This window comes from Mytilus trossulus, chromosome 5, assembly GCF_036588685.1.
Source record: "Mytilus trossulus isolate FHL-02 chromosome 5, PNRI_Mtr1.1.1.hap1, whole genome shotgun sequence".
Taxonomy (NCBI): Eukaryota; Metazoa; Mollusca; class Bivalvia; order Mytilida; family Mytilidae; genus Mytilus; species Mytilus trossulus.
Genome location: NC_086377.1, coordinates 72,932,573 through 72,944,656, shown reverse-complemented (window position 1 = coordinate 72,944,656; position 12,084 = coordinate 72,932,573). Strand labels below are relative to the sequence as shown.

Genomic DNA, 12,084 nt, shown 5'->3' with positions numbered 1-12,084 from the left:
GGTCGTATAAAAATGAAACATATCTCAAGTGCCGTGTGCTGGAAACCTCATAATGAAAGAATTATGCAAAATCAAAAAGTTTTATTTTAATAACCAGATGCTCCGCAGGGCGTAGCTTTATACGACCGCAGAGGTTGAACCCTGAACGGTTGGGGCAAGTATGGACACAACATTCAAGCTGGATTCCGCTCTAAATTTGGATTGTGATTAAATAGTTGACACAGCATAGGTTTCTGACACAGAATGAATGTATTCTAATGAACTTAAAATTTTTGTTTTCTCTTAGAGCAATTCACTATGCTGTTGAATATTAATCCTCTCAAAAAAATGTTTGAAGAAATTTTCTTTTTATTTATGAAAATTCAAATGAGAAAAATTGAACCCAATTTTTTAATCACATCCCCCTTTCCCTTATTCCAAAACTAATTTCAATTAAAATATTCTAATGGAGTTTGCAACAATTACTACTCATTTAAATACATCATAAAATATTAAGATGTAAAAAAACTGCTTGTCATCACTGAATGGTAAAGATTATTTAAATTTATCAGTTGGTAGTAAAAAGTGAATATACATTGTATATTGTATATAACAAAGATTTAAGTTGATTCTGGACAAAGAAAGATAATCCAATTAAAAAAAATTCTTGCAGATATTTCTTGCTTACTATACTGGACAAAGAAAGATAACTCTTAATTAAAAAAAAAATTGCTATTTCACAATATTGTGAAATTAGATATTTCTTGCCATTGCACAATACTGTGCAATTGAAAAGACTTGCTATTGCACAATACTTAATATAATAATTTTAGATCCTGATTTGGACCAACTTGAAAACTGGGCCCATAATCAAAAATCTAAATACATGTTTAGATTCAGCATATCAAAGAGGCCCAAGAATTTAATTTTTGTTAAAATCAAACTTAGTTTAATTTTGGACCCTTTGCACTTTAATTTAGACCAATTTTAAAACTGGACCAAAAATGAAGAATCTACATACACAGTAAGATTTGGCATATCAAAGAACCCCAATTATTCAATTTTTGATGAAATCAAACAATGTTTAATTTTGGACCTCGATTTGGGTCAACTTGAAAACTGGGCCAAAAAGAACCCCAAGGTTTCAATTTTTGTTAAAATCAAACTAAGTTTAATTTTGGACCCTTTGGACCTTAATGTAGACCAATTTGAAAACAGGACCAAAAATTAAGAATCTACATACACAGTTAGATTCGGCATATTAAAGAACCCCAATTATTCAATTTTGACTAACGCTATGGTGCGAAAACCAAGAAAAATGCTTATTTGGGTCCCTTTTTGGCCCCTAATTCCTAAACTGTTGGGACCGAAACTCCCAAAATCAATACCAACCTTCCTTTTGTGGTCATAAACATTGTGTTTAAATTTCATTGATTTCTATTTACTTTAACTAAAGTTATTGTGCGAAAACCAAGAATAATGCTTTTATGGGCCCTTTTTTGGCCCCTAATTCCTAAACTGTTGAAACCAAAACTCCCAAAATCAATCCCAACCTTTCTTTTGTGGTCATAAACCTTGTGTCAAAATTTCATAGATTTCTATTAACTTAAACTAAAGTTATAGTGCGAAAACCAAGAAAATGCTTATTTGTGCCCTTTTTGGCCCCTAATTCCTAAAATGTTGGGACCAAAACTCCCAAAATCAATACCAGCCTTCCTTTTATGGTCATAAACCTTGTGTTAAAATTTCATAGATTTCTATTCACTTTTACTAAAGTTAGAGTGCGAAAACTAAAAGTATTTGGACGACGACGACGACGACGACGACGCCAACGTGATAGCAATATACGACGAAAATTTTTTCAAAGTTTGCGGTCGTATAAAAATACATTTTTTTTCTCCAGTGCCGTTTACTATCCATATCCTCTTGTGTCTTTAAACAGACAATGAAATCTAGCATTCACCAATCTTAAAATCAATCAATGTACTAACAAAACATCGGATGACTACAAGTTCTTTTGGGTGGTGACAAGCACTTGTATCAGAAAAAGAATCGCATCTCTATATCCAAAAGTTAGGTTAAGGTACACTTCACAGACACATGTTTTCTGGTGACAAGTTCCTGTGTGGATGATGAATAAATGACCGGGAATTCAACCTCACCGTAACAACTATTATATTGTTAATCAGTATACTCTAGTTTGTTGTTATATATTATAAAAAGTCATATGAAACTTCAAATTAAAAAAAAATGATGCATACGTTTTTTTTTACAACTATAACATTGTATAAGAATAGTTTTCATTCTAAAACATATGTACTGTCATATACTTTTTTTCTGAAGAAATTTCTTTAACTTGTCCACGTTTAGAAGATTACTTTTTTTAATTGCTTGATTCCAGGATGCAATTCGACGACATATTTTCCGTATGCAAGTAACCTTAGCGTGACCTTTCTTGTAATTGATCGCAATTCGCATAGATATGTCATTTAAATAAACCATATTTTGATTGTACATGTGGAAGTGCATAGTGGTCATTCTTTTGAAATAATTAGTTTCAGTGACCTGGTAAAGGTTACCAGTGGCGGATCCAGAGGGAGGGGTTCCGGGGGTGCGCACCCCCCCCCCTTTATTTTTGCATATCAATGCATTTGTATCGGGACATATGTTTTGCACCCCCCCTTTGCCCTGGGTTAGCATCCCCCCTTTCGAAAATTCCTGCATCCGTCCCTGGTTACGACCCTTAAACGTCTCTTACAAAGATGAAAAGTGCATGAAATATTGCAAAAATATAACTACTATACAAAAAGATTATATTGGAATAAATCCCTTAAAAAGCATCTAACGTACACGAAAATCACGAGGAATATCCAGAATTGTGCACACTTCTTTCCACCGTATACCGTGGGCATAGTATGTCTACGGCTGTCCTCAATATAGGGTGGACACCACGCCCACGGCTGTCCTCGGTATAGGGTTGGCACTACGCCCATGGATGTCCACGGCATAGGGTGGGCACCACGCCCACGGTGGACAGAGAGTGGACGGCATTGGTTTGTCCACCGTGGGCGAGTGGAAATGACAAAGTCCACCTGGACTGTAGTGTATATACCTAGGAGATACCAAGCTGCAGGGGTTAAAAATTGTTGTTACAGCTAACTAGCCCAGGACTTATTGGCAGCAGGATTTTACTAGCCCTGTTGGAAGAACTGCTAGTCCATCAAAACTGAGCTGCTAGCCCAAGCATGCCTTAAAAATCAAGAGCTTGCTGCAAAATACAAAGTGGGTGTCCTTTGTTTTGAAGGAGACATTATACACTGTATCTAATATTTTTTGTTGATCTGTTATTTATTCTTTTGGTGGTTAACCTAACTTATTTGTTCCCATATTCAAAGCAGACTTTTTTTTTGCGTGTTTGGGGCAACTAACGGCATATTCACAGAGCATTGTCTGTTTTTTTCCTCATCAACAGCCAACCTTGCCAGGGGAATCATTGTGTCCCAGTTCTGCCAACTTTTCAGGAAGTGAATTCGTGATTTGTTGGCCAAATTGTAAAGATCAAAGAGAAAAAAACAACTAAGTTTAAAGACTAAAGACTTGGCAGCCCTTCTGTCCTGGACACTATTAATTTTTTTCCGCGGCTTTTCCATGTCGTATTTAGCATTTTCGGGGGGTGAATTTTCAGCCTCGTTACTCCTTTGATCTACCGTTTTTCGTTTTGAAACTGACGAAGTTCCTGGGGTTCCCATACTAAAATATTAAGAAATATTTTGTTGCATGGTTTTGTGCTCAACAGCTGTGCAACAAGACAGGTCAATACCAATCAATACATCATACCCCCAAATACCATTAATTGAAAATCTCGGCACGATAAGCAATGTACAATACCCCAAGCCATGGTATGAGAAATCGATATTTAAAGTACGAGAATTGCGATCAACACATGATACCAGACAACCCAGACATGCCAGAGTTATTTGTTCTAATTTTAGAATATGTACAACAGGACCTGTGCAAACCAGTTCAAATTCTTGGAATCCCAGATGATTTAATTGAATCGAATTGGCTAACATAGAATTGTGATGAAGGGATTTTTCACTTTCTATTTTGGAAACATCAAGAATTTTTTGTTACTAGTCAGTTGGGCATATCGGATTACACATTTTAATTGCCGAGGCATAAATGATCTAGTCCCGGGCGTCGGGCTAGTTGATTTTAACCCCTGCAGCTGATGACACAAAAAATAAGAGACATCCAACAGATGAGAACACAGATTTAAAACATTTGTCTTTCACATATGCCAACATGTATATTAGACAACAAGCTTGGAATTGTCAACTTATATTGTTAACTGACAACAAATACTACATAGACATTGAAAACTATAGGCAACCATTTATTGTAATTACTTTGTACCAAGTCTGTTTTGTCTCTTATAATCTGTGAATATCTTTTAAAGTAAGACAAGACTATTTACCTTAAGGAAGTCCATCACTTCTTCCTTCTTCCTTTTTGACTCTTCATCATCAAAGCTTCCTATTTTTACCAGATCATAAGGAGTATTACCCTGAAATACAATCAAATAAACTTTCATTATGTTATACACATATATATCTTTTATTTCAAAAACTGTATAACATTATATAATAGGTTACTGTAGCATTAATTTTACCTATACAATGCAGAATGTTGTCTTATTTATATATACTTGAAATAAAAACCAGTGAACCTAAACCAACAACAAATATGAAGTAACATTATAAAGAGATCAATGAATAATTTTTGAGATTTTGCTGTTAAAAAAGTTATTGAATGACTGTTGTAAGATGTGTTGGTGGAGTATGATTAGATGGTAGTTGTGATGGTAGTGTAAGATGTGTTGCTGGAGTATAATGAAATGGTAGTTGTGTTAATAGTGTATGAAGATGTGTTGGTGGAATGTGATTAGATGGTAGTAAGATGTGTTGCTGGAGTATAATTGAATGGTAGTTGTGTTAATAGTGTATGATTGATGTAAGATGTGTTGGTGGAATGTGATTAGATGGTAGTTTTGTTAATAGTGTTTGATTGGTGTAGGGTGTATTGGTGAAGTATGATTAGATGGTAGTTTTGTTAATAATGTATGATTGGTGTAAGGTGTATTGGTGGAATGTCATTAAATGATAGTTTTGTTAATAGTTTATGATAAGTGTAAGGTGGTTAGTTAAATGTGACTAGATGGTAGTAAGATGTGTTGCTGGAGTATAATTAGATGGTAGTTTTGTTAGTAGTGTATGATTGGTGTATGGTGTATTGGTGGAATGTGGTTAGATGGTAGTTGTGATGGTAGTGTATGATTGGTGTAAGGTGTATTGGTGGAATGTCATTGATTGGTTGAAAGTATGTTGGTAGTGTATGATTGGTTGCAGGTATGTTGGTAGTGTATGATTGGTGGGAGGTATGTTGGTGGTGTATGATTAATTGCAGGTATGTTGGTAGTGTATGATTGGTGGGAGGTGGGTTAGTGGAATGTGATTAGATGGTATTAAGATGTGTTGCTGGAGTATAATTAGATGGTTGTTTTATTAATAGTGTATGATTGGTGTAAGATCTGTTGATGGAATGTGATGATATGGTAGTTGTGTCAGTAGTGTTCGATTGGTGTTAGCTGTGTTGGTTGAGTATAATGAGATTGGAGTTTTGTCAGTAGTGTAGGATTGGTGATAGGTGTGTTGGTGGGGTATGACGAGATGGTAGTTGTGCCAGTAGTGTAGGATTGGTGTTAGGTGTGTTGGTGGAGTATGATGAGATGGTAGTTGTGCCAGTAGTGTAGGATTGGCGTTAGGTGTGTTGGTGATTATAATGAGATGGTTGTTGTGTCAGTAGTGTATGATTGGTGTAGGGTGTGTTGGTAGAGTATGATGAGATGGTAGTGGTGCCAGTAGTGTTCGATTGGTGTTAGCTGTGTTGGTTGAGTATGATGAGATGGTAATTCTGTCAGTAGTGTAGGATTGGTGTTAGGTGTGTTGGTGATTATAATGAGATGGTTGTTGTGTCAGTAGTGTATGATTGGTGTAGGGTGTGTTGGTAGTGTATGATTGGTGGGAGGTATGTTGGTGGTGTATGATTAATTGCAGGTATGTTGGTAGTGTATGATTGGTGGGAGGTGGGTTAGTGGAATGTGATTAGATGGTAGTAAGATGTGTTGCTGGAGTATAATTAGATGGTTGTTTTATTAATAGTGTATGATTGGTGTAAGATCTGTTGATGGAATGTGATGAGATGGTAGTTGTGTTAGTAGTATATGATTGATGTAGGGTGTGTTGGTAGAGTATGATGAGATGGTTGCTGTGTCAGTAGTGTAGGATTGGTGTTAGTTGTGTTGGTGGAGTATGATGAGATGGTAGTGGTGTCAGTAATGTAGGATTGGTGTTAGGTGTGTTGATGGAGTATGATGAGATGATAGTTGTGTTAGTAGTGTAGGATAAGTGTTAGTTGTGTTGATGGAGTATGATGAGATGGTAGTGGTGTCAGTAATGTAGAATTGGTGTTAGGTTTGTTGGTGATGTATGATGAGATGGTAGTTGTGTCAGTAATGTAGGATTGGTGTTAGGTGTGTTGGTAGAGTATGATGAGATGGTTGTAGGTTCAGTAATGTAGGATTGGTGTTAGGTGTGTTGGTGATGTATGATGAGATGGTAGTTGTATCAGTAGTGTAGGATTGGTGTAAGGTGTGTTGGCAGAGTATGATGAGATGGTAGTTGTGTCAGTAATGTCGGATTGGTGTTAGGTGTGTTGGTAGAGTATGATGAGATGGTTGTAGGTTCAGTAATGTAGGATTGGTGTTAGGTGTGTTGGTGATGTATGATGAGATGGTAGTTGTGTCAGTAGTGTAGGATTGGTGTAAGGTGTGTTGGCAGAGTATGATGAGATGGTAGTTGTGTCAGTAGTGTAGGATTGGTGTTAGGTGTGTTGGCAGAGTATGATGAGATGGTAGTTGTGTCAGTAGTGTAGGATTGGTGTTAGGTGAGTTGGTAGAGTATGATGAGATGGTAGTTGTGTCAGTAATAAAGAATTTGTGTTAGGTGTGTTGGTGGAGTATGTTGAGATGATAGTAGTGTCAGTAGTTTATGATTGATGTAGGGTGTGTTGGTAGAGAATCATGAGATGGTTGTTGTGTCAGTAGCGTGGGATTGGTGTTAGGTGTGTTGGTGGAATATGATGAGAAGGTAGTTGTGTCAGTAATGTAGGATTGGTGTTAGGTGTGTTGATGGAGTATAATGAGATGGTAGTGGTGTCAGTAATATTGGATTGGTGTTAGGTGTGTTGGTGGAATATGATGAGATGGTAGTTGTATTAGTAGTATATGATTGATGTAGGGTGTGTTGGTAGAGAATCATGAGATGGTTGTTGTGTCAGTAGCGTGGGATTGGTGTTAGGTGTGTTGGTGGAATATGATGAGAAGGTAGTTGTGTCAGTAATTTAGGATTGGTGTTAGGTGTGTTGAAGGAGTATAATGAGATGGTAGTGGTGTCAGTAATGTAGGATTGGTGTTAGGTGTGTTGGTGATGTGTGATGAGATGGTAGTTGTATCAGTAGTGCAGGATTGGTGTTAGGTGTGTTGGTGGAGTATGATGAGATGGTAGTTGTGTCAGTACTGTAGGATTGGTGTTAGGTGTGTTGGTGGAGTGTGATGAGATGATAGTAGTGTCAGTAGTATATGATTGATGTAGGGTGTGTTGGTAGAGTATCATGAGATGGTTGTTGTGTCAGTAATGTAGGATTGGTGTTAGTTGTTTTGGTGGAGTATGATGAGATGGTAGTGGTGTCAGTAATGTAGGATTGGTGTTAAGTGTGTTGGTGATGTATGATGAGATGGTTGTTGTATCAGTAGTGTAGGATTGGTGTAAGGTGTGTTGGTAGGTTGAGGTCAAGTGAAAACTGTCTGACGGGCATGAGGACCTTGCAAGGTACGCACATACCAAATATAGTTATACTTTTACTTATAAAAGATAATTTAACATTACAACCATTTTTTTTTTCAAGTAGTCACTGAACCATGAAAATGAGGTCAAGGACATTGGACATGTGACTGGCGGAAACTTCGTAACATGAGGCATCCATATACAAAGTATGAAGCATCAAGGTCTTCCTCCTTCTAAAATATAAAGTTTTTAAGAAGTGCTTGATCACTATCCCTATGCCGAGCTTTTCTGAGATTAAAGTCGCAGGCTCGACAAAAAATAAACAGCTTTAAGGGGGCTCGCAGGTCTAAATCATTTTTTTTAATTTAAAAAAAATGGGGTCACCGTTCATTTACGCTCACAATCTGCCTTCGAAAGAAGTATACACTTTTGTTAATGTCCTTTTTTCTGTTGACCTAATAGGGGAAATAGTTGTAATATCGAAATAAAAAAAGAACTAAATTACAGAAATCGCTTAAATTTTACAGTTATTTAGTTTATGTACAGCTTTTTCGAAAACAACAATAAAAAATTATAGGTCACCAATGAGTAAATTTAAGATATTTCTATTTTAATGCCAAACAAGAGGCTGTCACAATGACAGCAGACCGGATTTATTATCATTTATTTGTGTCCTGGCAATATCACAAGAACCATTACTCCTGAACGGTAAAAGTCAAAATCGTCATTATTGAACTTGACCTCTATTTTGTCATCAGTAACAACATATAAAAATTTCAAAAGCTTTGGTTGAATGGTTCATGAGAAAATGCACGAACACGACTGGAAACACCATTTTTCAATCTTTCAAGAACCATAACTCCTGAACGGTAAAAGTCAAAATCCTCATAATTGAACTTGACCTCTATTTTGTCATCAGTAACAACATATAACAATTTCAAAAGCTTTGGTTGAATGGTTCATGAGAAAATGCACGGACACGACTGGAAACACCATTTTTCAATCTTTCAAGAACCATAATTCCTGAACGGTAAAAGTCAAAATCCTCATAATTGAACTTGACCTCTATTTTGTCATCAGTAACAACATATTAAAATTTCAAAAGCTTTGGTTGAATGGTTCATGAGAAAATGCACGGACACGACTGGAAACACCATTTTTCAATCTTTCAAGAACCATTACTCCTGAATGGTAAAAGTCAAAATCGTCATTATTGAACTTGACCTCCATTTTGTCATCAGTAACAACATATTAAAATTTGGGAAGCTTTGGAAGAACAATTCATGCGTAAATGCACGGACACGACTGGAAACTCCATTTTTCAATCTTTCAAGAACCATAACTCCTGAACGGTTAAAGTCAAAATCGCCATTATTGAACTTGACCTTCATTTAGTTGTCAGTAACAACATATTAAAATTTTAAAAGCTTTGGTTGAACGGTTCATGAGTTAATGCACGGACAACATTTGATTGCCGCCCGCCCGCCCACCCGACTGCCCATCCGCCCGCCCGCCGTACATCCCCAAATCAATAACCGACATTTTTGTCACAAAAATCCGGTTAAAAATGGCATTTTTGCACCAAAGGGAGATAATTTGGAGCTTTATCAATAATATCTACATTTTAAAAGTCACCTGAGGCCAACAAGAATTAATTTTTTGGAATGATTCTTGTACCATAATGATAAAGTAATAACTACTTAAGGTAATAAATGAAATTTGTAATGAAAAGTTATTGTTTAATTTTTTTCTGAAAATCTTATACCCGTGAGCCTCCTTAAGAAAACTGTGTTCATTCATTAAGTGTAATAACAAAAAGGTTAGTCCCTCCATGTAAAAGTAACGCACAGACTGATTTCTTCATATTTAGTTTAACCTGTTTATTATACAGGTATTTCATCATAAACTAAAAAGTTGTACTTTATTATATTTTATCTGCAGCTGTGTACCCTCAACTATGGTATTTGTATTTATATTGTAATTGTACTTATTCTGTTGACTTGTATTTAGATTTTAGAGAATAAAATATCTATCTATCTAATAGGAATAAAACTGAATGTTACCTGTTTTGTTTTCAACCAAGGACTGCATCCTTGATCTATTAAACATTTTGTTATATCAATCCGTCCATTCTCAGCAGCATAATGTAAAGCTGTTTGTCCACGCTATAACAATATAAAAATATAAACATGTTAATGGTGTGTGATAACAAAATCATGAGAGGAGTCAAACAATTTACAAAATGTAAGAAATATAACATCGGATAAGAAAATATTCAATTATATTAGTGTATAAACTATTAAATGGTAGATTAAGATATATAAATTCAATGCATATTTTCTGATTCAGTGAAACAAAAAAGGTTAAAAAATAGTAAAACTTAATTATATAAGTGTAACAAGTCAAATAATAGCAACCCTCACTTTATATAAGTCTCACAAGTATTTGTTGTCCATTTAACATGTATGATTAACAACATGATTTTATGTTGATTCAGTAGAATGATCAAAGTTGAAAAAAAAACTTTTTTTCAAGAAACATTAAAACGAGTAATATTTTCTGATTCAGTACGAAGAGACAAGAAAAATAAGACCCCACTTTATATAATTCTGTCAAGTATTTGTTATTTTTAAAATATGTTTTACATTAAATCTGTAGAATTAACATTATCTGACTAAAGATGTTAACACAACTTGTTCTCATCAACTTCTCATTAAAATCAGATGATAACAAGATAATTTTTTGTCAAGAATCAAAATGAAACCTTAACTATCTGATTCAGTTCTGTGTTACGAATAAAATGAGACCCCACTTTATATAATTCTAACAAATATTTGTTGTCCATTAAACCTGTCTGATTAACAACATGATTTTGTGTAGATTCTGTATAAAGTGATGTTTGGTCAGAGTAAGGTCATTATATCTATCATTACCATGGTAGATGTAGCGTCTAACTGACTGCCCTGAGTGACCAGGTAGGTCACCACCTCCAGGTGTCCGTCCCGAGCCGCCAACATTAATGGTGTCCTTCCAAACTGTAATATCAACATATAACAGACATCAAAACTTGTGTCATAAACTGGACAATGTTGTGTAATAAATATAAACAAAATATATATCACATGAATCAGTGGTCAAAACTGAATAAAATGACCAGTCACACTTTTACATGTATTTATATTCTACATAAACAACAAATAAACAACATGTTTTATTGTGAGATGTCAGAACTTCCATCAGAACTGTCAGGTAAAAAAATTTTTTTTTCTAGAAACATAAACAATATTTATATCAATGGACTCAAGTGGACAAGACAATTAAAATGAGACCCCACTTTATATAATTCTAATAAATATTTGTTGTCCATTAAATCTGTCTGATTAACAAGGATTATGAAGAATGACAAAAGTGAAAAAAAAAATAATTTTCAAGAAACATTAAAACGAGTAATATTTTCTGATTCAGTGCGAAGAGACAAGAAAAATAAGACCCCACTTTATATAATTATGTCAAGTATTTGTTATTTTTAAAAGATGTTTTACATTAAATCTGTAGAATTAACATTATCTGACTGAAGATGTTAACACAACTCGTTCTCTTTAACTTCTCATTAAAATCAGATGTTTACAAAATAATTTTTCATCAGGAAACAAAATAAAACCTCAACTATCTGATTCAGTTCTGTGTTACGAATAAAATGAGGCCCCACTTTATATAATTCTAACAAATATTTGTTTTCCATTAAACCTGTCTAATTAACAACATGATTTTGTGTAGATTCTGTATAAAGTGATGTTTGGTCAGAGTAAGGTGATTATATCTATCATTACCAAGGTGTCTGTAGCGTCTAACTGACTGCCGTGAGTGACCAGGTAAGTTACCACCTCCAGGTGTCCTCTCCAAGCCGCCAACATTAATGGTGTCATTCCCAACTGTAATATCAACATATAACAGACATCAAAACGTGTGTCATAAACTTGACAATGTTGTGTAATAAATATAAACAAAATATAGTTATCACATAAATCAGTGGTCAAAACTGAATAAAATGACCAGTCACACATGTATTTATATTCTACATAAACAACAAATAAACAACATGTTTTATTGTGAGATGTCAGAACTTCCATCAGAACTGTTAGGTTAAAAAAAAAAATTCAAGAAACATTAAAACGAGTTATATTTTCTGATTCAGTGCGAA

At 34.9% G+C, this 12,084-nt stretch overlaps 1 protein-coding gene across 1 annotated transcript in view; it reads right to left on the bottom strand.

Annotated features, from left to right (window-relative positions):
• LOC134718282 (GA-binding protein subunit beta-1-like) overlaps positions 1–11,809 on the bottom strand; it is a 36,452-nt gene extending 24,643 nt beyond the window's left edge. The window contains exons 1-4 of the mRNA XM_063580775.1: positions 11,714–11,809; positions 10,817–10,918; positions 9,947–10,048; positions 4,457–4,546 (exon numbers count right to left, since the gene is read on the bottom strand). Of these exons, the coding sequence (XP_063436845.1) occupies positions 4,457–4,546; positions 9,947–10,048; positions 10,817–10,918; positions 11,714–11,809 (390 nt within the window). The remainder of the gene's footprint in view (positions 1–4,456; positions 4,547–9,946; positions 10,049–10,816; positions 10,919–11,713) is intronic.
• Between the last annotated feature and the right edge of the window lie 275 nt (positions 11,810–12,084).